We start from the raw sequence: 27,538 nt of genomic DNA on the forward strand, positions 1-27,538 counted from the left end.
GGACCTGGGCCTTAGCTTCAAACCCTTAATGCTGTTTCAGCTGGCCTCTGAGTCCTGGTGAGCAATACAGATTGCAAGCTTATTAGGAACTCAAAGCATTATCAACTCCACCAGTTTCCAGCACAGGGATTCCTACTAAGTACAAACCCAACCCTGAAGGGAAGTTCTGCCAGTCAAGCACTGAGCCAACCCTATCTGTCTAGACACTGCATCCTTTCCCTGACCCACTTTTTTCTTCCAAAGTTCAGTAAGAGTTTCCTTGTTTCAGAGCAGAGAATTATCTTTCAGTCTCTTCTCTAGTAAGCTTGCTTAAAATGAACCATGCACTGGCTGTGCTGTGTCAGGAAATCTCATTACAGGGCAGAGTTCAAACAAATCCAGAAGAAAAATGCATTATTTTTCTAAATAAGTCTAAATTTATTCATTACCCTAGTAAAAAAAAGTTTGGATTACAAGTGTATGGACAGTATAAAAAAGTACAAAACAGGTTCCATAGATTTCTAATACATTAATACAAAGTGCATGACTACAGACAGTTCATCTTGCATTACTACAGGGAAAGGAAGAGATGGGAGGAGGGGAAGCAGTCTATGGTTGAAGTCTAGCAATAAATAAATAAATACAGAAGTAGAGATGATCCACATTATAGCACATCCTACCACCAGTACTGCAGTGATAAGTATATAAAATCATTGAGACTAACTCAATTGTAAGTTGGTGTGTAGATACAGCTGGCTGAGACTCTTGCATGAGTCTTTGGAGACAGACTGAGCAAAGCAGCCATTTTAACTGTCCATTTGATTGCAGGTGAAGGTACACTACATAATTTTATCCTCCCTTTAGATTTCAATGTATTTACGGGGGAAAAAACAAAAAAACAAAGAGGGGAGACTAAAACAAATCTCCATTTTCCCTGACATCCCACTAAGAAATTTTATTTATATAATAGAAGGGAAAAAAACAAAACAAAAAAAACCCAACACTAACTTTCTGCTTTGAGGGTGGGGGAGGATTGGGGAATAACTTTCTGTAGCTCTATTTTCATCCCCTGAATGTTTGCCTTTCAGCAAGTGAGCTTGCATTGAAATTTGCTTACAAACCAACCCTCAGCCTTCCCACCAAAATTTAATAGTAAAGACAAACAGAAGAAAACTCAAGTTTCTAGCAGCCCATTGCAGAATATCCCCAAAGATCAAAAAAGTCCACTTCCCACATTGTTTAAGTTACTTCTTCATAAAGGTAACATGAAACAACTAGGAGCTAAAACTGCAGCATACTCATTGAGGAAGCTTTTTTTACCCTAAAGACAAAGTCGGAGCATAAAGCAATGCCACAGTCATTTGCACATAAGTTTTACAGGAATGTGCATAGGATTTGTTTAGCCAATCACATGCACACAGAGCTGCCTCTATTTAGAATGGAGTAATTTTTAACAGCACTTACAGAATTTACAATAGGTCCAGTGTGCACGGAAGCGTTGCTTTGGGGAGTGGGAGCGTGAGTGTGAGTGTGTGTGTAAAATACACAGAGCATGTCTATACTGCAATGACAGGGTGTGACTGCAGCTCATGGACGTACCCAGCTAGCTTTGCTCTACCTAACTCGGGTACCAATAGCAGTGTAGCTATGGCAGCATGGGCTTCAGTGAGGGCTGTACAAGGCTGCCCAGCATCCTGGGCAGCCACTCAGTTGGACAGCCCTGTGGAGTCATGCTGCCACAGCTTCACTGCTCTGGTACCGGAGCTAGCTGGATTAAATCACACCCTGGGATTGCAGTATAAACAAGCATAAAGTTCACAAGACCGGAAGGGTCCAAAACAGGAATCTGAACCTCACTGAATTTTATGCTTGGATTGTTTTGTTTCAATTCCTGGGACAGAAAGCTGGCCCCCCCACAATGGTTTTGGTTCTGTGTCATGTTCAAAACCAGGAAAGGGCCTAGAAATGGCAGAAAATGTATGAGAGCATCCCGTGAGAATTTAACAATTCCAACCCCAAATCTACACCTAATCTGGACCCTAAGCGGCCTCCATGGTACATTTCTCAATCTAATCACACGCCAGTACTGCACAAGCCCCAGTGCTTGCTTTTGGGTTGTCATTTATTGGTTTACTGCATTCAGTTCTTAGCTAAGGAGGAACTGGGAGGTTCTATGCAGATGGGTAGACAGTGTGCCTTCCCTCTCCACTCTTCTTGAATATTTAAGATTTAGGTCGTCTTGCACTAGCATTGCTCACATTACTGGTGTCTGCCATTACCTGGCCTTGCCATACGGGAATGATGAAACTATTTGTCTTAGTTAAAATGTCAGTAGTACAGGTTTAGCTCTCCACACCTTTTAAAATACACACAAAAGAAAATATTGTAAAGAGTTAAAAACGTCTATGTATAAGTCCATGTCACTGAAGCACACATATCAAATGAAATATTCTCTCTGGTTGGGGAGGGTGTTTATCAACTTAAAAAATGCCTGACACAACCACTGCTTCTCTCAGTACAGAAATATTAACTACATACACTTTATTATACAACAAAGCCCACCCTCAAAAGTTCGTTCATGGAAGGGATGGGTAGGGGAAAGAAAAACAAACAAAAAGCTCCTAAAGACAACCTCGCAGCAGCATTCAGCTTTGCTAAGTGTTCCATGGTATGTTAAATATTATGTAGTCTTCCTGAAAAGATAAAAACTGGCTTGAGAGTTTGTAGAATCGTAGCAGTAAAAACACCAAAACAGTTCTAAAGGAGTAGTCTTTTGGCAGCATAGCAGGTGTCCATAGTGAACAAAGGGTCACTTTCTAGCATTTTCCGGACAATAAGAGGCTCTGTATACACCTTCCTACAGTTAACCAAGGAAGTCACCATTCTTCCTGGTTGGAGATGGCTGGAGATTGGGGTCCCTGTTGTTCAGGCTTCTCAGTTGTTGACTTCTTATTGCTACAGCAAGGTTTGAAGAGATGAGTGTCTATGAGGACTTCCCCGAAACGCCCTTTGTAAATTATTCCACAGCAAACTTTTTGCCTGGGGGAGGGAAAGGTTGGGGTAGGAAGAGAAATGCAGACAATTTTATATATAAACATACATATACACCCAGAAGTTTAGTTACAGAAACACAAAAAGTTATTTTAATAGGACCAGGACACTACAGTTTACAACCTCCAGGGCCACTTGGATATCATAGTGATAAGCATTTTTATGGGGCCTAAGAGATTCAGACCCATTTCAGTTCTGGGAGAAGTTTCCTACCATCATAAAACACCACCACCACCACCCACAAAATAAAACCACAAGCACAAAGAAAAAAAAAGGCCAATAAGAAAAATAAACAAAATCGTGTGTGCGAAATCCACTAGACTGCTTTAAAAATCATCTCAGCCTAAGTGTAGGTCTACCACTTTGCTATCTCAAGTAGCAACACAAACACACGCACAGCTGCTTCTTTGCCGAACTGTATTTGACAAAGTGTACCTGTAAGAGGCCAACTTAAAGAACATAAGAATGGCCATTCTGGGTCAGACCCAAGGTCCATCTACCCCAGTATCCTGTCTTGCACCAGTGACCAATGCCAGGTGCCCCAGAAGAATGAACAGAACAGGTAATCAAGTGATCCATGCCCTGTCGCCCACCCCCAGCTTCTGGAAACAGGCTAGGGACACCATCCTGGCTAATAGCCATTGATGGACCTATCCTCCATGAATTTAGCTAGGCAATGAAATCACAGCCATTTCAATTTGAAAAGTAGTTGAACAAAGGATTGCTGCATTTACAGTGTGAAGCAAAACCATAAAAATCTCTGCAACACTGGGAAAAATCTTACAGCTTCTCCAGCCCTCAAGTTTCTTCTGACCATAATCATGGTCAGTTATAAAATGTCTAACTGTCAACAAGACATTCTGAACTAACTGCATCTGACATTAGGTATGCAGAGACCAAATGTCAAATAAAAGGCAAAACCATTATTTCTCTCCAAATCCAAATTCATATTTTCTGTACTGTTAAATTACTTATGCCACATCCTTAAAATGCCACGTTTGTCACCAGCTGTTTGCGAATGCTGTTTAATTGCTGAGGAAACAGAACAGAAAGCCTTGTAATTAAGATGAATTGCTGGCTGCACAGATGTGTGTTTTGTTGCTTTTTACCTTTTCCAGTAGGTGAGATCTAAAAAGGAGAAGACTGGTGTTCTGCTGGACCCAGGGCTCATCTCGGTGTCAGAGCCATCATCAGACTGGTTACTGTAACAGGGAGACTGAGCTGGGGAGGCACTTGAGGTGGTGCTGTGGGCATCAGAGTCTACAGAGAAAAAAAAAAAAAAACAGAAGAATCCATTGGATGCAACTAGCTTCTTTCCTCCCCCCAGACTGGGGAAAAGTCTGATACAAGCAGCACTATTATGGCCAGTGAGAATATTAAAAAAAAAGCTGACAATTGCTTCTCTCAGTTGGCACTTTCAAAGTTTCAGAGATGATCATATGTCAACATTATGGAAATGTTTCATGAAGGAGGAGGATGATCTTGGGGTAAGACATGGAGTGGCACTCAGAAGGCTCTGGATTCAGTTCCTAGATCCACCACACATTTCTGGTGCGACCCTGGGCAAGTCACTTCAATCTCCTGGGTGAAATCCAGGCCCCACTGCAAAACAAAAACCACAGAGTGGCAAAACTACTGACTTCTCATGGGGCCAGGATTTTGCCCTCTGTGACTCGTTTCCCCCCCTCCCCCCCCATCTGTAAAATGGGGATAATACTTCCTTCCCATCACCCTGCATTTCTCTTATCCATTTGGACTCTGATCCTACAAAGACTTACGCTCATGAGTGAGACTACTCACAATGTGCAAAGTTAAGTGTGCAGGTAAGTTTTTGCACAATCTGGGCCTTGGACTGCAAGGGTTGTTTCCGACTGCGGGTGTGTACAGTGAATAGCACAATGGGGCTGACATCACGGTTGTTGCCTAGGAGTGGCTAAAATCCATCCTTTGAGACACTTAAAATTACACTACATAAAAGTGATAACTTTACAAGGTCTTTTCAGTATCTAGCATCTATGAAACTTCTGCCCAAGAAGTTATTTTCTGGGACAGTTCCAAATCACTGAAATCAGGAGCTTAGAATAAAAGTGCTTTCTCCCTCAATCCAACTCATCTCCTGGCATCTGCAACTTCCGCACCCTGAGCCACCCAGCTCAGATGTACATCACATTTTCCCCCCCAAACTCCTCCTAACTCCACCCTCAAAAAATTCAAGGATGAAAGGGTTATAAACACCATATATTTTCTCATTAAAAAAACCTGGATACATTGGACAGTATCCAATTAACAATTAGCTACTTTGGCAATAAACTGCCTTCCTAAAACTCTATGTCCACTTACTGTGCCGTTTGAATTCCTTTTGCAGTTTGCTGATTTGATTGCTCTTTATTCTGCTTCCAGAGAGAGTTTTCATTTTCTTTGGTTTCAGTGTTGTTTTAAGACTGGGTCCAGCCCTTGCATCCACCACCTGAAAGACAGCATGGATACATTTAATTCCCTCTGCCCACAATTCTCTATCAGAGTTGTGGCCTGATCTACAGATAAAGCTGCTCTGGTCTAATTAAAGTTGTTATTTTAAACCAATTTAGTTCACTTGTACAACTTTGTGTGTTGACACTCATTTCAAGTTGGCTTATATCAGACCTAGTCTACATGAGAAAGTAAAACGGGTTTAAAACAACAGCTTTAGTTAAACAATTGCAACTTTCTTGTGTATAAAAGGCTTCAGTTCAGCTCACGCCTTTAAATTAAGGTAATTTAAATTAACAGAAGAGTGCCTCCACAGGTTTTAAAATCAGTTTACATTAATTTCTGTGCTTAGGCAAGCCCCAAGCAATGAACAGCAGGTTTAGCTCCCTTGTTACTGTCAAAATCTCTCCTGGAAAGATTGATGACCAAACCCTCCACACAAAAAAAAAAACCTGTCTCTCTTTTCAACTGCAGGGCCAGAGCAGATTAATATATCAAATCAGAGAGTGGGAATGACTGTGTGACACAGTCATTTTAAATATTTCACTAAGCCAAGCTGATTTATCTGTTACTTAAGCAAGTCACCTTGCTTGTTCAAACTTTCCAAAACAAAATCATCTTTAGTCTGAGGCCAAGTCTGGAATGTTTAGTCTCAAGGGAGGATTCTGGAGAAATTTATGAGTGTGAGAAAATGAGGGGGTAAGAAGAGAACTGTCTCCAACAATCACTTGTATCTTGCACAAGTAAGCCAGCTGAAGGCAGGGAATAGCCACACTTCAGAAAGTTCAGAGCAGCTTTTACAGGTGCTGAGGAGTGAAAGAAAGAACACTTGACAGCATCTCTCTAGTGGAGTGGATAGAAGGGAAATATGAATTACAGAGAGGGGGGAAAAAAATAGTCAACTAACGTGATTCCAGTTTTTCTTTGATCCTGCTGGCAGTTTTTTCCATCTTTTCACCAAAAGGACACACGCATTGCAGATGTCTCCTGAGCGGACTTCATGGAGCCTGACAAGAGAAGACCCTGTTTATTATTTAGCCTCTTGTAATCAACCCAATTAGCATAAAGACAGAGACAACAGATTTTGAGACCAAGATTTTCCAAAGTGACTAGTGATTTTTGGTACCTCACTTTTTTTGAATGTCCAACTTGAGACACCTTAAAAAAAGTGTTTACCCTATAGAAAAGCGCTCAACACTTTGGAGAATCTTGGCCCAAGTGTATTAGAACAAACCTCATCCCTTTAAAAGTTCATTTTGAAGTAATCCTAACTGATCTGATGAACGCTCCACTCAGCTCTTGAACGTTTCATATAATTTCAAATAAAAGCTCTGATCCTGTAAGAGCTCCATGCATTGCACTCCTGCTGAACTCTATAGATGCTCTGTGCACAGCCCAACAACTTGTAAACATTGGCATGAAGACTGCCCTTGTTTGCTTTCAATAAGCTTATTAAAAAAAATGTTTCCCCTACAGTTGAATCATTCCAAAAAGATTTAAAGAAGGAGATTGAAAAAAAAAAAAAAATGTCCATAATCTGATAGTTAATAAAGGACTTTGAAATACTATAGAAGTGAATGACGTGTCTGGGTTAGATAAGCCGTTCTTTGATGGCCCAGTGCAAGACTGCAGGTTCTACCTTGCCAAACATACTGAGTAAAGCATAAAAATAAAAGCATATAGCGTACTGCAAGCTTCAAAACTCCAGTTTAAATAAAAATGCAGTGGACGGTGGCACAGCCTCCCTTTAGCCAAGGCCAGCAGCAAGCAAGCATGCATGCCGATATGCAGCAGCTTTACATAAAAAAAAAAACACACACGACAGCAGTCAGTAGAAGTCACTATAAAGACTCATGGGAAAAATCATTTCTAGACAAAGAGAAATATAAGAAAAGCAAAGAGGCCTGGTCCTACAGAGAATCACTCAAGTGAATAATTTTTAACATGTGAGTAGTGCCAGTGTTGCCAATGAGACTAATCGTGTGTAAAATTAATCACAGGCATAAGTCTTCCCAGGATTGTGGCCTAAAAATCTCATGATAGCTAAGCAAACTGGGTGGAGAAGGGGAAGCTGGAGAAATATGACAAATAAATACTCATGACGAGTTAGTGCAACAAGAGAGAGATTCTAATTGCTATGGCTAATTACAAAGTAAATCACTAAAAAAAAAAAAGTGTTAAATAGAATAAAAGAAATAATTAGGAGCTGTCAAGCAGGAACTTGCTTCTTTGACAATTTGGGGAGGCAAAGTAAGATTTAGAAAGAGTTTCACGGTTCTTGTAAGGTAGTTCCAAAATGCTAAAGAGAGTTGTTAAACCTACTGTTCAATTAATTATTTTTAAGTAATACAATGTCCCTCACCAGGGTTTTGAAACTTCCTAATTTCCAATGGCTTTTTAATAGGAAAGCAAATTCTTCAGGTTTACTTTACACAGCACTGGGCTGGAAAACTACCATTAAGATAGTAGACCCCTCCCCTCCCCACTGAGAGAGGCAACATTCCCACAGATTGATAGGATTATCCAGAACAATGACAGCTACTCACAAAACCTGTTTGGACTTTTAAAGATATTTACTAGGGAAGAAATAAAAGTATTTATTTAGCTATCTAAGGTTTTACATCTCAGAAAAACTCCATGGGCCTGACCTCTGCATTCTTTTACACCTTGTGCAGCAATTTACACCTGTGAAAAGCAAGTGCAAAATGTTTCCACTCTGATTTGATAGCACTTTGAAGTGGAGAACCAGATGGCATAGGCCAGGTCCTCAGCTGAGGTCGACTGAAGTTGATGGCGCTGTGCTGATTTACACCAACTGAGGATCTGGCCCAATTTTACCTGCCCTTCATGGTAGAAGTATGAGGAAGCTGAAGACTACACTAGGCCTGATTCTGGTCAGAGCCTTCAGTACCTCGCTTTGAGTGAGGCTGATAACTTTTCATGCTTAGAGACTGAAATCCTGACCAACTAAAATGTAAAGCCAATTTTGAATAGCAGGGGATCTTACCCAAAGCAATTCTGGAAGTCTTTTTCATATCGTTTACTATCAGTGAAACGAGAGCTGGAAGACTTTGCTCTGCAGATACAGCAACCCTCTATACTCCGGTACATCTTTGGTTTATGGAAACCAAACATCTTTTCTTCTCTGCTGGAGCCTGTAGAACAAGCGGAAACTGTCAGTGTTATCACTTCAAGATACAGCTCAAGGATAATTTAAAGGGAGAAGCAGCTTCATGTGCAACTTTGAAAACGGATGTTACATCACAGTCCAGAATAGGCAACGGCCAGGGGGAATTGCTCAGGTATGCAGTGTCACTATTTTGCAGTGCCTCTTAGGAGGACAGGTGTTCAGAATATGCTTACCTTTGTCAAGCACAAATAGATGTCTCTTGCACCCCAAAGCAGAGGGTATTCAGCAAACCCAGACATGTAACAAGGTCACATAAAAAAATTCTTCAACTCTTAAGAGCCACTCTAGAAAGGACACGGTGGGGGTTTCCTGTTTACTGATGCTCAGTGACTCCACAGCAAATGCATTCAGTTTACAAGTTTTTCCTAACTGCCCAGCTCTTCAAACTAAGCTGTGGCTCTCTAGCTTGCATACCACAACCAGTAAAACTGAAGTACATTATGGATGCAGGTAATGTGCAATTGGAGGTATTTGTTGGCTTCCGGTTAGAAAACAACTTTTTATGTCTAAGCTCAATTTTTGGAGTCCCTCAAAACAATAAAAGGAGAGCCCCAAGACATTGTTGCCCTCTCCCCCAGTTACTTTCCAGAGTGGAACTGTACGTAGGCCCTGATCTAGCAAAGCACTTAACATGCATGATGACTTTAAACATTTGAGTAGCTCCATTCCAGTGCTCAAAGTTACACACATGCTTAAGCTATTAGCTGGCTCAGGGCCTTAATGCAAAACAAACATTTTTACAGGCCATCCAAAAATTGTAATTAGTCTGTCATAAACACAGAGGTACCATTCCAAAAAGGAGTTCTCTTTTAAACAGTGTTGTAACTGTGGCTTATACAACCCTGTTTAGAGAGCATGGTTTGCCCTCTGCTGCTTATCATCAAGGACAACAAGCAGCCAAAATACACGGAAAAGGAATAGCTGCTTAGTAGCAGGAAGGTTCAACAGGCAGGATCTCTCAGCTGCAACAGAGTCAATTTATAGAACCAGGAAAAAAAAAAAAGTGACACAAACAAGATAATGTCTGAGAATTTTTTTTTTTTCCTTTTTTATCATCATCAAACCAAGACACCAGGTGATTACACTGTCAGAGACTCCATCATAAACCAGAAGATTATTTAGAGGAAAATCAGGCAAATTAGCAGCTGCTGCGAAAGAGCTGCACACTGACAGCCTAGGCCTGGTGTTATTGATCTGTGTGTAGAGGGCTTTCACCCCACTGTAAGTAGTTCCAGCCCCACATCAGCTCTTATGCCTCTCTTTAAAGGATCTGGAGGAAGACATTGCAGTAGGGTTTAAGCTAACCAACAGCACTTCTAGACCCCAATGGAGAAGTCCAGGATTTGGAGTCTTGTATAAAACAAAACACTCTCACACAAACCACCTAAACAGTAACTGTTTTTTTTAGCAGCTTAAAACTAAACAAAGTGGTTTATATTTTGGTGTAGTTCATTAAACCAGATTAATTACTTCTGCTGCAGTAGCACCCAACGCCACCAATCAGACTCAGGTTTCCTCTGTGCTAGATGCTGTACAAACACATAGGAATACAGAATCTAGGCTCCAAAGAGCCGGGTTTGACAAAACCACTTGCCCATTCATTAGTGGCAAGGGGAAACTCCCTGCCAGGTCTCAGGGACTTCACCATTCAATCCTATAGAATCCAAGCATTCATTTTCAACAAAGATGAGGTTTCAAGCCCCTACACTCCAGGAGGTAAGTCCTCAAATGCGACTTACAAAGCGTTGCCTTCTTGACTCTGCAGGAAGACAGCCTAAAATTGCCTAAGGCCCAAATCCTGCTTCCTGCTCACAGCCCAAGCAGGCACGCTGAGGAATTCCTCCAGGGTTACAACAAAAGTAGTCTCCACTGCTCTCTCCACCCAACCAAGCCCATTGCATAGCCATCACTCTAGCCTCAGGGCTGCATTTGGCTTTGAGCCACTCACTCACTTCTGTGAAGGAAGAATAGAAGCCGCTGATCCACCAGCCTTTTTCTCAAATTCTGGTGTGCTAACCTAACACAGGAGCTCCCATGAGCTGGGCTCTGCCATTCACAGATGTGCACATCTCCAGCAAAGGCTCCCAAAATCCTGCCCCACCATGTCTGAGCCACCCAGGTTCACTGCAAGAGGGCCCTCTGCAGGATGAAGACCTGACGAAAACTGGGCGAGTGTTCTGGCCAGTGACCTGAATGGCTTGTCAAGGGTTGGATAAACTCAAAAACTACTACTCAGCTCTTGCACAAATAAGTCTCCAGTGGCATTTAGCCAGTTGAAGTACTGGGTAATTTCTGGCAAAAGAGGAAAATTTGGTTCCATGAAATGTGAGTTGTGAAGATAAGAAGAGCAGCAAGACAAAAACACAAATAAAGATTTAGTCTGTCTTCCCATTATGACAATGTAGAGACAATGGGCATTATACATGGCCAAGTATGGTCCAGTTAGTCTCCCTTGATTAACAAGATGCATTTTTTTTAAATGGGCGTGGGGTGGGGGGGAACAAAAACACACACACAAACACACACACAGACTCCAGGCACTAAGGAGTTATATAAGCAGACATGCAGAATATGTATTTTGTTACCATTCAATGTGCCCCTTCAAAAAGGGACAGTCTCTTGACAGTACGGTATTTAACAAGCCTTTTGAGATGGTCAGCGATTATCTTCACCTGGGAGTTTGTAACAGTTATTTTGTTTCATTTGTGGCAACTCAACATTTAGCCTCCAGCATGGTGCTTTACTTTACAAAGTCTGGCACTAGCTGCTGGTACTTCTGTCCCACTGGTGAACCTAATAACCCATGTAGCAAACACCTTTATCTTTACAGGAGAGGCATGGAACCGGTCTTGGAAATTTGTCTCGATTGTTCACTTGGGGAACATTTGTAAGCTTGAGTCTCTAGGAAATGGGGAATGTCTTCGCTAATACCAAGTATTTATACTGTAGTGGGACAAGAATCACCATTTTACAATTAACACTTGAACAAGGATTGGCATCAGATATTTATAGTAAATATTCTGTTGTGGGATTGTTGCTTCCATTCTCACAGGCACAGCCTTTCAGCACCAAATTTCAATAGAAGGAAAACTAGTGCCATCTGTTTCCCAGCTGATGAATGGACAGCAACAGTATCACCATACGTCATTCTTGGATTGAGAAAAAGTTACTAGAGAAACCACAAGTAAAACAGATTTCTCTTTGACAACTGTGTCCAAATGCAGTGTTATAAATGGAAGGCGTCAGGGCAGAGTCACATTTAATCCACACAGTTGCCATCTGAACACTATACACTAAACATACTGTCAGCTGATGAATTTAAAGCTAATACAGATCACATTGGAGTCTAAGGGCACTGACCAGCATTGCTATACTTAAAGCAATGTCTTCATTTCCATTCTAAGCCATAAGTTATGTGCCCAGTCATTGCTGACACCTAATTTCTATGGGAGTGAGGCATGCTTAAAGACTGCATAACTAGGACCTTAAAAGAGATTTATCTTGTAAAGTTTTGTATCTTAGGATCCCAAATGAGAAACCTTGGGTTAGATCTTCAGCTAGTGCAAATCGGCATGGCATCTACACTGGCTGAGGATCTGGCCTTGAACATGCAGACTGAAATGTATCCATTCTGAATGACTGTAAACGGGTATAACTCCCCTGAAGTTAAAGAAGCTACATCAGTTTTCACCAGCTGAGGATTTGGCCTGCTCTATTAAATCCACTTATATATCATCAGATTGCATCTTTTAACCTACCAGCCATGTGGGAGTCGGAAGGGGATGCTATGCAGCAAGAAATTCTGGCAGAGGCAAGGCAGGATTCCTCCTGGATCTCTGGGGGAAAAACACACTTGTACTCCAGGAGCAGTGGTTGAAGTAGACCGAAGCAGGTGTGGGAGGGCTCACTGTACTAGCCACACAGGAGGGGGACCTGCAGGAGTTTCCCCCTTTGCTTTTAGCAAAGAAGATGGAGCTGCACTCCCCCTACTTCATCTACTTGAATTCTTGCTCAGCAGCAACTCAGGCACAATCTGAAAGGATGCAGGGTGCCCTCTCCTCTGCAATTCTGCCAGCTGAGTGGGGGGGGGGGGGGAAAGGGGGGCAGCAGCACAGGGCCAACACCCCACCCCTTTGCAGAAGGCTAGCATCATCAGAAACACTTTCAGGAAGCAGAGCCCCTTCTGCCTAACAGATCTGGGGTCAGCCCATGAGATAGGGGAAAGTGGGAAGCAATGACTTCTTGCACATCTATGCATGGCTGGGCACAAAGCTAGCCTACACCACACACAAAGTTATTGCCTCTTTTATGGATGGCTCAGGACAAGAATTGGGGATCAGAGTTCCCTCTGCAAAAGTTGATGCTGACATGAACATCTGCAAGAGAAGCAGGAACACGGAGAAACGCTTGCTGTGTCAGATGTGCATGAAATCCTCAACTTGGAAATAAACCCTGAATCCTGAACTCTAATCTTCCCAAGGGAAGGAGAAGCTAACTTTCAGGGATTTATTGTTGTTCGGTTGGTTGCTTTCTAAGGGAAAGGGTAGCTATTTCCTTTTGCCTTTCCAGATTTCTTCCGCATTCTTCCTGACCACTGAGGCTGAAGGGAAAGACACCTCCAAAATAGAAACGAATGAACTCAAAAACGTATATAATTCCATTTTTATACCCAAACAAAAAGAAACACCTGAAATTTGTGACACTTGCAGAGAAACATTCCTTGGCTGTTTCACAAAGAAAGCAGCTTATCTGAAAGGCAGAGGGATGGCATTCTAAACACTCGGCACCTGCTCCATTCCTGACTCCCTGTTCCAGCCCTACACTCGTTCACCCTTTGCGCAGCCCAAATTCTTCACTTGGAAGGGCAGAGAGGAGGAAGAAGGAACCATGCTGTTAGCCGGATTTCTTCCTCTGACCCACAACAATGGTCTAGATTCTTGGCTGGTGTAAAGCAGCACAGTTGCCCTGAAGTCCATGGAATCACGCTGGTACACACCAGCGGAGGATCTGGCCCATACATATTGATGCAGACTGCTCCTGTCAGCAAAATCTCACAATGCTGATTTCTACCGCACATGGATAAAGCAGAGAAATATCCAAGAGTATTTTCTTAAAAGACACTGAAATAAAGGAAAGATCATAAGCTCTGGAATGCACACCTGCACATGTTAACAATGGCTTCTTCCAAAACAGCCTATGATGCCATGAGCCAAGGTGCCAGTCTACCTAGTAAATGCTTCAGGCCTCTCCCTTGGCTGGAATAAACTGGTATAGTCCCACTAAAATCCATGGCGTTATGTCAATTTCCACCAGCTGAGGATCTGCCTTTGAATCTTGATAAAGAAATCACGCACCCCAAAAAGGTGCGTCGTCCAAAAGGAGACTTTCACTACAGAGTTGTAAAATTAAAACTGGGCCTTAACCAGCTGTATTTTAATGTGTCTGAAGTGGAAAGGCTCCAAGGAAATAAACAAGAAAACTAGTGTCAACAAAAAATGCTATTTTAATCTTCACATAAGGAGAGATACCAGTGTAAAAGTGTTCCAGTACAAAATGAGGAGACTAGGATCTGACGTGTGTAACCTTGAAACTCCATATATATAAAAATATAAATTCTTTTAATATCTGCCCACCTACCCCCCACACCTCCGAAAACACAAAAACAAAAAACCCACTACATGAAGAATATTTCGAGTGTACTCTGCAGTCAGTACTTTATCGGCACTTTATAATGAAACTTCACCCTGTGAACGCTGTACTTTATGATCAATGAGGCCCAGGGAAAGTTAGAACGGTTAAAACTGGATCACCTGGAAAGTTTTTACCTCCAAGAACATGTATGCTAACTCCTGTGCAGCTAGTCCTCTGCAACAATGCTGTGCTTGTGATCTTTCACTGAACTCAATGAAACTTTAACATATACCAAATGCAAATGGAAAACCCATGGCCCCGTCATGAAATTAGAATGGTTGACATTTCTTTACTGTGGTTGAGTCACCTGTAGTGTACTGGCTGTGTCAAAGCTATTATGGGTAATATTTTCAAAAGTTACCTAGATGTCTCCATCTCATTGATTTTCAGTGGGACAGAGGCACTTAAATTATTTAGGCCATTCTGAAAATGCAACTTAGTGCCTAAGTCACTTTGGTGCTTTTGTAAGAAGTTGCTGCCTCAGGAGAGCTGGCAAGGGCTGTGCAAAGCACAAAAACAGGGATTTTCAGAGGCAAAAAATGTGGTGGGGTGTGTGTGTGGGGGGTTTTCCATCTGCAGCCTTCCAACTTGAGCCATGATTTTAATCACCTCCTATAACCTAACCAGGGTCACCTCCAGTCAACCCTTGCATGGGAGATCTCCAAGAAAAACCATGAGGCACAGCATGAGTGGAGTTAGTGACGCTCATCTGAGTCAGTAATGAACCAATGGCTCAGCAGCGTGTCTGGGGTGCAGTCTTTTACTTAAGATTTGACAAATCAGTGTCATGAGCACTTGTGATTGTTACATATCTGGTGGCTATTTCAGCAGGAGTAGTACACTTGAGAGGAGACTGCAGCTCAGTGAAGATTTTTTTTAATTGTGTTAAAAAAAATTAAAGGGCTTTACTTATGAAACAAACGCCTTTTTAGTTGAGCAATCTAATTCCCCCCACACACACACCCCCCTTTGGACTTTGAGCTGATAGATCCAACACTATCATATTATCTGGTAATCGGAGAGCCCATCTTGAGAGTTGTGAAATGGAGTTCCGCCCCTCCATTCCGGTTATCCCCTCAATTTTCAAACCACCTCTTCCAACCACATACTTATTGCTTCTTCTGGCACCTGCTTTCCAACAGTGAAAAGCCTCACTAACAACCGTTGCTTCAGACTTAAAGGAAACTGGCAATATTAGTAACTATTAATCTCATCCAGCGTAACAATGTGTTAAGTCACAAAGTGCTGATAAAAATGAATGATTACATAGCACATGGGAACCCACCCCCTTGTCTGCCTGCTAACAGTTTGGTGACAGAGGGAGAACTGCTCAGCATCAGCATGTACCATAAAAGGCCCCACACTGTCACGGTTTTAAAGGTGGTTTTGTTATCCGTTAGTTTGTTTTAATTCACGTGAATTTTAGTTACATTTTCACACACAGTTGTCTAGTAAATAACAGACTTATCTGTAAAACCCCACAAACGTTAGGCTCTCAAGTGACAGTCATCTGCCAACTAACATGCCCGACGGGGGTGGGGTGGGGGGGGATTTTCAGACGTGACAGAGGGACTTCAAAGCACAAAGTACCACAGACTGTCAGTGGGTGCTAGGGGTCTAATGTCTTTAGGTGCTTTTCAAATTCCACCACTTGTCACCTAAGGCCTGATCCTGCACAACTAACTTCAACAGCAGTTTTGCCATCGGCTTTAATGAGAGGAAAATAGGGCCTTATCTATGAGCCAAGGACTTAAACCAGTGCTCACAGAAGTCAGAGGGAGAAAAAAAGACTCCCATTTACTCGGATGGGCTTTGGATCAGGCCCCAAATCCTGTCAACATTACTGAAGCCAGTCAGAAACCTCATACAGCCACTGGACTCTGGATCTCACAAAATCTGTTCCAACTACTTAAAAAAACCCCGTAAGACCTTGTACAGTAGGTCTAGCTATCCACAAGCCACAATACTGCTGCACATGCTCTACAAACAGCCTCTCACCTTTCGAAGGGAGTGCTATATGTACCAAGCACAGCCCAAGCAGTAGCAGTGCTGTTGTCTGGATAAACAGTGAGCTCCATGGGTGTCATCCTATAACCGTTCACCAGCACTCAATTAAAGGAAAAGAAAAAACATTTCTGACTGTATCATTTTTAGTATACTCTTTGGCCCCTGCTGTGGATGCTAAACACTTGAGCAATTTTGAAAGTCTGGCCTTGTAACATTTAATGGTTCTTTTCCCCCCACTCCCCAGTTATTTACTGTAAATGCACCTAGAAACTATTTGAAAGACACATTCTATAAATGCAAAAAAAAAAACCATACAAGTCTGAGATCAGGCCACTCATACTGCATATGTAATAAACTCGCTTATGAAATGCTATAAAGCATATACAACCATCTTCCAACACTTCATACGTCAGCTGGTTTACGCTGTTTAAAATCCTCAAAGCAATTAGATCATGTTAGGGACCAACTGCTTGCCAAACTATGTTAAATAAGTGAAACTACGGAGTTTTCTTCATTTGTATTCATAACAAATATCATGTAATTTGGACCCAGAGGACTGCCAATCTATAGAGGAAAATCTAGGTGTTGGGGCAATGACAACAAAACACTCCCCCACAGAGAGTGAGACAGTCAGGGGAAGCTTTGGATACAGAAGGAATTCAGGATTTAATCACTGCTTACTACCAGTGTACTGTGCTGAACTAAATAATACAGCAAAGAAGTAAACAAGAAGAGCCATAAGAGAAATCCCTTCAGAAATACAACTGGGGATGAACATACTAAGAAAAAAAGAGAGACAGACACTTATGTCATTTGGCATAAATATGTTTGTCTGGAAATGCTACCGCCTGTCCAAATTATTAACACACTTTTTCATAATTTTTTTGTATTAAACAAATCAGTTTAACTTGAAGTTCTGTTTCAGCTTTTAACCCACAACTAAATTGGCAACCCCCTGAAGAGATATTGGTAATGGGCATGATAATATAGAGCGGGGTATCACAAAAAAGGAGTTCTATGATTATTTTTCTGCCTAAAAAAACCCTTGCAGTAAAGACACACTCCAAATTTGATCGTAGAACACACTGGTGGCAAAATGGAAAACTATGTAGTTATTGGACCAACACTGCCAGTTAACACAGAGTCCTTAATCACATAATTTGAAGATGATTTTGCCATCAAAATTAGACCAAACAAAAACCCGAACACCAAAATTTTTCCCCAGGACTGCAATCCTAGTCCCACTGAAGTCAATGACAGACCTCCCATGGATATCAGTGAGGCCAGGATTTCACTGCAGATGTTTAACCTGCAGCCTGCTCAGTGCCAATACCAAAAGGAACAGCCAAACAAAGTTTTGTCTTTCAGCCATGCCCCAACCAGGGAGGAACTAGAGTTAAGGTGAAGAGGGAGGGGGAAAAAAATTATCAGCAGGACATTCAGCACCAGTGTACAGCGGCTCACTAAAAGCACAGCTTGCTGGAACAAAGACCAGCCACCCCCAGTCACCTCAGCAAGGACGACCTACTTTTCAAAGAGGCCATGACGATCAGGTAGACAACAAGCATGAAGGTCACAGGCACACATTGGCATAGGACCAAGTCCTTTTCAGAGGTAAACGAGAGGATTTTAAAAAGGAGAAAATGAAGCGTGCTAAGGGAAGACAGACGTCTGTTCCTGAGAGCACATTGCAAAACACAGTCACTGTCCCGAGGACTCAGCGAAAATGCCCAGGCTTGCCATTTAATAAGGGAAAGGCACCGTTTATAATTGTTCAGGGCTGGAGCAAAATTTAACACAGGAGCCATTAGAAACACAGACGAGTCCCTAGCAGGCAAGCATGGAAACTGGAATCAGACCCCAGCAACGTTTGCAGGATATTTAAACAGGCAGCCCCAACCTTTTAACTCTTTATCTGCAAATTTGGGTCGGTCGATACACTCGTTTAAAAAAAAAAAAAAAAAAAGTCTTCCCTCCCCCAGGACTGGCAGCGTTTGGAGGCAGGGAGCGGGGGGAAGGATTGCTCCGGCAAAGCGGTTTGGGGAAAGGGAACATTTCCACGAGTCATCTCCCGAGTGCTGGCTATAATCTAGGTGGAGAGAAATCGGGTCACAGTCGACCACACACACACGCATGGAAAAGTGACACGTAGCGTGCAGTCACGCACTTTCCTCTCTCACGCTACTCTGCCGCGGTCTCCCACGGCGCAGGCTGCGTGGTAAAGGTGCATTAGCGGCTGCGCCCCTGGCAGGGAAAAGGCGCGTGACGGCAGCGGGGAAAATTGCAGCCGCCGGCCAAGCCCCCCGAGTGAAAGTTACTCCACAGCGTTTTCTGCCCGAACAAAAGGGGCGAAAACGCCCCCCCCCCCGCGCCCCCCAGCACTTCCTGAATGGTGCACCCTCCCTCCCAGGCACAGCGCGCGTGGTGTCCAGCGGGGCCCTTCACCCACCTCATCCCACGCTGAGCGGCCGCCGCTTGCTGCTCCTGCTGCGGGGAGGCTGGAGCTGGTTCCTCATGGCTTCACCCTGACGTAATTCAAACATGGCAACAGTTCGACTTCAAAGGGAAACCCACAGACCTCCCATAAACAGACGCACACACGGCAGAGGAACCGGTGCAAGGAGCCCTTTAAAGAGTCCGCACCAAGCCCCAGCAGTAAGCAGCGCTCGGTACCGGCGCAGCGGCAATTGCAGGCTTTGAATAATCTGCAGTTTTTACGCCGAAAAGTGAAAGGCGCTTCCTCTCCTGCATGCTTTTAGAGACACAAACACGCCGCCGCCGCCTCCCTGCACACAGCGTGGTAACCTACAGGAGCGTGCGTGCACAGAAACTTTAACTCCCCCAAAAGTCTTCCAGACGCAAAAAGTCAAGCTCAAAACTTCCCCAAGACACGAATCTCTCGCATCAATTGCCCCCTAACTCGCCCGCCAGCCGTCCTCTCCCCGTGGTTTAATAACAGTCCGTGTTTCGACGAGCAGACTGGATTGCAGGCACTCCCTGCAGCGCATGCAAGCCCTTTGTTTTCCCTTCAGCCTGGTTTTGCCTACGTGCAGCACCAAGGATATGTCGACTGTTTTGCGGAATGCATTAAGATATTTAAAGATCATGCTAAAGAGTAAGACTCCTGATCGACCAGAAAAAACAAGCCCCCACGAAACGGAGACTTTAACTACAAGTTAAACTTCGTTGCGTTCGACAGTTTAACTACAAAGAGGAGACAAGAAAAGCAGTTACTTTCACTCGCACTCTGCTTTGAAAGTGGCAAGACGCCATCACCATAAAGTCACACTGTCCTGACGCTAACAGGACTCCACTCTGATTGATAACAAGGTATTTACAATAGAAAAGGTTAAAAACTAAAGCAAGCCTGCAACTTGCGCACCTAGTAGCACGTGTCATGTCAGATTACACACACACAATTTCGGTCCATTTCAGGTCACTTGAGTGCTAAACCCGACATCCCTTCTGAAAACAAGCCTAATCAAGAGAACGATTCCCCCATTCCTCCCCCCCCCCGAAAAAAAAAGAGAGAGAGAGAAAAAACGTACATTGACACTGCAATGATTGCCCCCTGCCACTCACGACGCAACAACTTCTGTGCGCTCAAAAACAGAGCTACAGGTGTATAATTAGTAACATAAATACACAAGGTTCCGGAGAACGTTCGAAAATAGAACGTTTCTCTCGTAACCATTCCAAAGCCCAAACGGGCTCTGGAATCCCGAGCGTTTAGCCGTCCGGGTTCCTTCTTTTGCTCATTATCACATCCGTATCTCTCGCCCAAGCTGAGCAAATAATACCAAACCGCGTGCATACGGTAAAGGGCCGCAACGGACCTGGGAAGCAGCACCAACACCAGGCCAAGCTAATCTCAGCCCCAATCCCCCCAATAAACCAAACAAGGCCATGTTCTTCTTTCAAAATTACTTAACTTGAACCTACAAACTGGAAAGAACATTACATCTTCCAGCTTCCACCTCATTACAAAGAGCACTAAGAAAGGGTTCTTGAGCCACTCAAAACATTCACGAAGCGACGGTTTGATACACTCCCCCTTACTACGGCTCCTCGAAGAATGTCCCTTAAACTGATATTTCCCGGTAACACCCTGAACTGGGTACACAGTTTCTCTAACCAACAGCACTGCTTGGGATCACTTTTCCAGTGATATCTTCAGGAATAAACTCGCCGTCCCTCTTTGGAAGAGAACATTTTGATTTCACTTTAAGGGAAGTCCCCGTGCGAAGCTGGATCTGGAACAATGCAATCGGCATGTTCACTACACTGTTAGTTTTTAAACTTATACTTCTCAAGGTATTCTTTTTTTAAAAAAAGAAAGAAAAATCGATGCCGCACACAGGGCAGTGGGTGTCAAAACTGTTTTGGACAGGAAAGTGTTTTCCCCGCAGCAAAAGACAGCCTCCAAAATAACTTGTTTTATTGAATAGAACGGCTGATTGGCAAAAGCAAAAAAAAAAAAAAAAAACCTGAAACCAAAGAGGTTTCTCACTTTTCGGTTCAGAGGGAAAAAAAAATCACAGGGAAAAAAATTAAATCACTTACCTCTGAACTGCAGCCCCCAACAAATCAATAGCGGGGTGTGTTGTGTGCGATGAGCTCCCCCCTCCTCTGCGGAGTCCGCAACCTCGTTGTGCAGCTCCCCGGGTCTGCTTGCAACTGCTGCGAGAGTCAAGTCTCATTTGCATAGCTGGCTTTCCTCCCCCTCTCTCTGCGCAAGCGTCGTTCCCACGGCTCAATTCTACTCAATCGAGTTCTTTTGCATGCGCGCCCCATTGTCCTTTTAAGGGAGAAAGGCCCGCGCGGGAAGCCTGGGAGGCGGAGGTGGTGCGGCCCATTGTGACGGTGGCGATGACTTCACGCAAACAACCCACTCCCCGCCCCCTCGCAATGGAGTAGGAGGAGATTGTAGCAAATGGAATCACAACAATGAGTGGCGCTGCTGCGGCAGCGCTGTGCCCGGGGCGGGGGGCCAGGTGCTGCAAATCTTTCCTGTGCAAGTTACTTAGGAGACCTTCTGCCAAATGTCACGCTCGCTCACGACTCACTTCAGCGCGGGGTTCTGTGTTTGTGGCGTTTGTGTGTGTGGTAAAGGAATCTCACGGCTGCCTGTGCGGGAGGATTTTGCTTATCTTTCAAGTGAAATACTTGGGATTGCTGAGGCTCTGTGGATACCTGCCTACAACGGGAAACGGAAAAGCCTGAGGTTTTCCCCTTGAGGAACCAGCCACCACTGCTACTCCGTGGCTGGCTACTCTGAGTTTACTCACTTTCATTTGAAAAAGAACTGACAGTGTCAGAACTTTTTGAACTGTCTAAAATAATACCTCCCCCCTCCCCCTTTTTTTTTTCTTTCAAAGGACAGTAATGAGGTCTGCCCCCTTTGGGCCTGGCTAAACAGGAACTCCGCTGCCTTCTCACACCTCTGGCCCAGGATTCCCAAACTTTTGTGCAAAATGGACTGCATGTTAATAGAGATTGTTACAAGCAATTGCTTACATTAGAAAGTAATCATAGGAAAGTTAAGTAAATACTCTGTGATCACTTGGTTTTCTCAGAGCCACACTTTAGGAACCTCTGCGTTCATCTATTTCATATTTGGATCTGGATACCTCCTCCGCACTGCACCTGTAACCTGAGCACCACTACCAAAAGTCCAAGATTTTGGAGACAGTTTTGAGAAATTCCCCACATGCCAAAATCTCAGTCCAAAAGTTGGAGGTTAGTCAGGTGTGGCAGTATGTTTGTTCTGGCCCCAACTTCTGTGATAAACATTCTGGTGAATTTAGAGGTTTGGCTTCCATAAAAAGCCATTGTCTTTGTCAGACAGGTGAGCCATGACTGAGCCAGATTTGACAAAAGGACTCCATTACTTTTACTACAAATGTGGCTCTACATATGTCCAGTTGTTATTATTACTACTTGCATCATTGTGCCGAAGAGCCCTAGTCATAGCGCAGGAGTGTGGAGTTTTTAATGGGTTTAAACTATTAGTAAATAATTATTATATGGCTTAAAGCTCCTTTTTGCTAAAATAATAGATATTTAGTTTTAAATTACTTCCTCTTTTTCGTTTATGTATTTGTGACCTTTGTCATTTTTTTATAGCTAGAGCATGACTTTTCTCATAATTTCTCAGTGCAAATGTATTAATATTACATTTAAATAGTGTGTGCTATGCAGAGGTGCTGGAACAATTTGTATAGTGGAGGTGCTGAGAGATATTGAACCAAACTGTTAACCCTGTGTATGATGGAAACCACTTCAATCCAGGTGGTATAGCAGCATCCTTAGCACCCCTAGTTCCAGTACCTTTGGTGTTCTGTTTTTTCCTTTTTTAAAGATTTAATGGCAAAACATGCACATCAGAATTTTTTTTTTTTAAAAAAAGCAACATTGATGATTATTCCTCATTTTGCCTTTTGCAAAATGTAACCCAGGTTTTCTCCCTCGAGTCTCTCACTCATTTCTGACTGATTCTGCACCTTTGACACCAGTGATAAAACACACAAATTCATTGGTGAAAGATTATGCCCTTTGGCAGAAGGAGGAGGAAAGACTTTTGCATGTGCGATTCATTTTAATGTATTTTTTTTAAAAAATAAAATAGCTAAAACAATTTTACCTTTCAAATGAGACACTTAAAACTCACTTTTTTTGCAATCTTCCTCATTCACATTGTTAGCACAGCTCAGGAGCAGCTGCCCCATATTACTATATCTGCAGAGTTATGTTGAAATCAATTTCATTTTAAAAATAGCTATTACGTCAGAAAGCTCTACATGCCATACAGAGTGTGACAGTCATATACCACTTTGCATCATGATTACATAAAATTAGAAATACAACTATAAACTACTCCCTTAAAATCTTACCCTTGAATCAAACCCTAATACTGAACATTTTATTTATTTACTTTATTTTTTTAAATAATGGGGAAAAAATTTATACCAAGCTATAGGCATCCTGACACATAATGAATATTACAAAAAATATATGCATATATTTTAGTCCCAAAAGTTGGGTTTTGTTCAAACTAAAATTACAAAACCTAACGTGGACTTTATGATTTTTTATTTCACTCAAAACCATTTTTAGTTTGGATTTAAATACTCTCCTCCAATATTTTCAACCCAAACATGGCAGAATTGGGTTAATTACAGTGCACAGAAACCAAAAATAAGAGCAACTAGATCCAAAAGTGAAAGTGACTAGCCTGCTTTTGTTGTCCAAGATGAAATACACAAACTTCAAATATCTGAAAAATAATTTGGATTTTTAAAATTCTTTGGCTTTTAATGATCTAGTATTATTAACAACACTAGTAAGGAAATGAGGATTTTTAACAAATATATTTTAACCTGTCAGTGACATTTTAAATATAATTATAATTGAGGCCTCAATTCAGCAAATAAGGTAAGCACATACTTTAAGTATATACTTAAGTGTTTTGTTGAATTGGGGCTTACCCCTGCTCCTATTGATGACAATGGCAAAACTTCAACTGATTTAAATGAGAGCAGGATTAGACCTCCAAAGGGACACTGGGAGGACCTAACATATTTCTTATTTGTGTTTGCTTTCTTTACATCAGTCCAATGCCCTGTGTGTTTTTCTACATCCATTTGCAAAGTCCTGATAATTCTTTGATGCCATTTCCCCCATAAAAACAAATGCAACCCTAAAATAACAAAACAGCTTGTGCACAAGGAAAGGGAACATTTTTCGTAAGGAGATTTCAGTTTTAAGCTTCTAAGGGGTTATTTATCAATAAGCAAGAATTTTCTAAACGACCAATATTCCATGTCCCTGCCCTTTTATTCTAATCATTTAATTCCAAAACTAGTTCAACACAATAATTTTAGAACTTAAAAGGGACACTCGAGTTTGACTAACATCAAGTTTATCTTCAAAACATTTAAATTTCTACCAGGTTGAGGGGAAGAAGGGCTGGAAAATCTACCAGCCTTTACCATGCATATTGCAACATGCTAAAAATAACTTCTCAACTGGGTGACCAATCAGCAATAAAGCCAGAGCAATACGGTGTATTTGCATAACATACATGTTACTATATCTTTCCACTATGCCTACTCCATTTTTATATTATTTTTTTAGTGAGTTAGTTTTGAGGGAGAGGGATTCTTTGGCATTTCCCTACTTTTTCTCTCTCCGACTCTAAAAGACCCCATGATGACTTTTCTTTTGACCAACCACCCAGACTTGGCTACCTCCAGTACCTGTCAGTGCTACTCAGGGCACTGCTTGTCTTGCTCAGGTCCCCTAGAAGCCAGCAGGGGAATGAAATGCACAAAATCCTCAAGAGCAAAATGCTTCCGCATTTCAAACAACTTGCCTTTTCCCAAGGCTAGAACAAGCAAAGCTTATCAGATGGTGGGACGGTCAAGTCACCTACAAAGCAAAGCCCAGCTGTCTAATTTTAAGCCTCACAGCTTTGATTGGGTCCTGTTAGCCTCATCATACAAATCAAACCCTTCAACTCAAAACATGTCTGCAAAACTTAAAAACCTAATGCTAAAAAGGGGTGATATACAAACCCCAAAACACAATAAAGTAATTAAAGCCTTTATGTAAAAGAAACTACTTTAAAAATTAATGGAGTAACTTAGGGAGGATTCAAACATTCAACCTCTGTATTATTTTGGCTATTGTATAATCAGCAGCTCTGGCCTCCCTACCCCTCCAAAGGAAAACAATTCCTATTCACAAAAGTCCAAATGTCAAATTTAAAGTTAAACTGAAGAAAAATCTGATTCTTAAAACATCACAATCTTCCCTGGGATACTTGCTGAGGACATTGCACTGCTAGCCAATTCCTCGGACAGTGGTTTGAGTTTTCGGTTCTGACTTTTGGCTAGCTTGCTAATAAATAACATGCCTTCAACTAGCTACTGAACAACAGCCACTTCTATCACCACCCCCGAGGAGATACAGTACTTGTGTTCCTGACACCATCACAGGAGGCTACCCATGCTGTATGTAACTAGTGTTATTTTAAAAATTAGCCTCGACCTCAGATGAAGCCCTATGAGAGAACATGCATTGAAGAGGTAACTGATGAATCATGTCTGTCAAAGAGCTCACAGATTCTGCAAACATTTACCCATGTGCTTAACTTATGTGAAATTAAGATCATACCTAATAGGTGGGCAAACCAAACAAAACCATGCAGGGATAATGGATAATCTAATGGATAATCTAGGAACTTATGTGAAGGGCTCTTCACCTAACATGACTTAGACTTTTGTATCCCAACTGCAAGGAAATAAAATCTCAAATATTTTATTGTTGGCATGTAGAAGGTCGAGCACAGTAGTCTCCAGATTGATCAAGCCAGTCCTTTTTATGACCACTAAATTCTTTTAACAACAAGAAGCCAAAATAATTGCTATTTACATAATAGCGAGCTGGTCATTTAAAGACAGATTTCTCAAACTTAGTTTTTACATGCTGCTGACAGTGTGGTTATTGAAGAACTATTTTAGGTGCACTGTCAAAACAATTCCCTGCAATAGCTGAGTGAGACTGAATGACCTCCCAGGACAGGAGACCAATACTTAGGGCTGGTTCAGACGGCTCTCCAACTTCCAGCTTGAAGGGCTGGTGTCATGTTTGCTGCTCAAGTTCCATTGTCACAATGGGTTAGGAGGGCAAATTGAATGGCTTCACAGAAAGCACCAGATTTGCTTGAACTAGCTCTGTCCACTATGTGGGTTGTTGAGACCAAGAACTTAGCATAATTCAAAGAGGAATTGGATATCTATGTGGATGATAAAAATACCCAGCTATAATAGTTAATGCTAATAAAATGTCTGGAAGGGATAAAAACCTCCTGCTTCAGGGCTTAAGCCACTCTCTAACTATCATGAGGAGCAGACTATCTCTCACCTGTCCTTTGCAGGTTTTCTACACCTTCCTCTGAAGCAGCTGGTACGGGCCACTGTCAGAGACAGTATACTGGGCTAGACTGACCATGGGTCTGATCCAATGTGGCAGATCCTATATTTCTAAAATTTCAAGTTGTTTTAAAACATGAAAGTTTTACATTTTCACGAATACACGCACACACTTCTGTGCTTGCCTGACATCCACACATACACCACGCCAGATGCTCATGCAGAGATAAGGGTCTGCATAAATTCCAGGCTCACACATATCACGCACATGTAAATGTGGGCCAGCTTTAAACTCTTATAAAATGCATCCTGCTGCAGATTGAAATATATGTAACTGTTCACAGGAAGCAGGAAGGATTTTATATGTGCTGTTCTTTAAGGCAGCAGCCCCTTAAAGCCTCTTTCATATGCTGTGGTTAATAGGCTCCCAAAGTGCTCTTTACTCTGTGATAATTTGTCTGCGCACGCTGTCATGCCGCACTGAAAACAAAATCCTTTAGGGACTAGGGGCCAGACCCACAAAAGGATGTAGGTGCCTAAACCTCAGTTTTAGGCACCACTGAGATTCCACTACTGCCACTTGGCTGTCGCCTAACCCTGTAGGCACCTCAATTTTTGCTGTGCAAGTCCCTTAGGCTAGTGGCTCTCAACCCTTCCAGACCACTGTACCCCTTTCAGGAGTCTGACTGGTCTTGCCTACCCCTAAGTTTCACCTCACTTAAAAACTACTTGCTTACAAAATCAGACATAAAAATACACAAGTGTCACAGCATGCCGTGACTGAAAAATGGCTTGCCTTCTCATTCTTACCATAGAATTATAAATCAATTGGAATAGAATACTGTACTGACATTTCAGTGTATAGTATGTAGAGCAGTACAAACAAATCATTGTATGAAATTTTAGTTTGTACTGACTTCACTAGTGCTTTTTACGTAGCCTGTTGTAAAACTAGGCAAACATCTAGATGAGTTGATGTACCCCCTGGAAGATCTCTGCATACCCCCAAAGGTATGCATACCCATGATTGAGACCCACTGCCTTAGGCACCCAAGCTTATGCCTCTGCACACGTGCAGTGCTGCTTCACTCCAAGTGGCCAGATACCTATCTCATGCCTAACCCCCGTGCAATCCCCAAACCGGGGGAAGATAGCCATCCCCACACCTACCTTGCCTGCAGGGCCCAGTCCAGTAGGCGTGCTCAGAGAATGCGCC

The 27,538-nt window shown here is 42.4% G+C and overlaps 1 protein-coding gene across 2 annotated transcripts; it reads right to left on the reverse strand.

The window, feature by feature from the left end:
* Window positions 1-393: 393 nt before the first annotated feature.
* SINHCAF (SIN3-HDAC complex associated factor) lies at window positions 394-21,148 on the reverse strand. Of its 2 annotated transcripts, XM_048829432.2 has the most exons (7): window positions 20,951-21,148; window positions 18,837-18,912; window positions 8,507-8,654; window positions 6,407-6,506; window positions 5,371-5,497; window positions 4,140-4,290; window positions 394-3,018 (listed from the first exon to the last, which is right to left on the reverse strand). In XM_048829432.2, exons 3-7 carry the CDS (start codon window positions 8,632-8,634, stop codon window positions 2,856-2,858), a joined length of 669 nt encoding a protein of 222 aa, XP_048685389.1. In that variant the 5' UTR covers window positions 8,635-8,654; window positions 18,837-18,912; window positions 20,951-21,148; the 3' UTR covers window positions 394-2,855. The 2 variants fall into 2 exon arrangements, with proteins under 2 accessions (XP_048685389.1, XP_048685380.1); XM_048829423.2 differs by lacking the exon at window positions 18,837-18,912 and having other exon boundaries at window positions 20,951-21,145.
* Window positions 21,149-27,538: the final 6,390 nt, after the last annotated feature.

The sequence above is a fragment of the Caretta caretta genome, chromosome 1 (assembly GCF_965140235.1).
Source record: "Caretta caretta isolate rCarCar2 chromosome 1, rCarCar1.hap1, whole genome shotgun sequence".
Taxonomy (NCBI): Eukaryota; Metazoa; Chordata; order Testudines; family Cheloniidae; genus Caretta; species Caretta caretta.

What these genes read in the sequence shown, in the direction of transcription:
- SINHCAF (XM_048829432.2), bottom strand. Translation starts at nt 8,634, where the DNA reads ATGTTTGGTTTCCATAAACCAAAGATGTACCGGAGTATAGAGGGTTGC. An exon ending in GACTTCCAGAATTGCTTTGG is followed by an intron (nt 6,507 to 8,506) that starts GTAAGATCCCCT and finishes TTCTCTTGTCAG; the next exon opens with GCTCCATGAAGTCCGCTCAG. An exon ending in CAAAGAAAAACTGGAATCAC is followed by an intron (nt 5,498 to 6,406) that starts GTTAGTTGACTA and finishes GCTGTCTTTCAG; the next exon opens with GTGGTGGATGCAAGGGCTGG.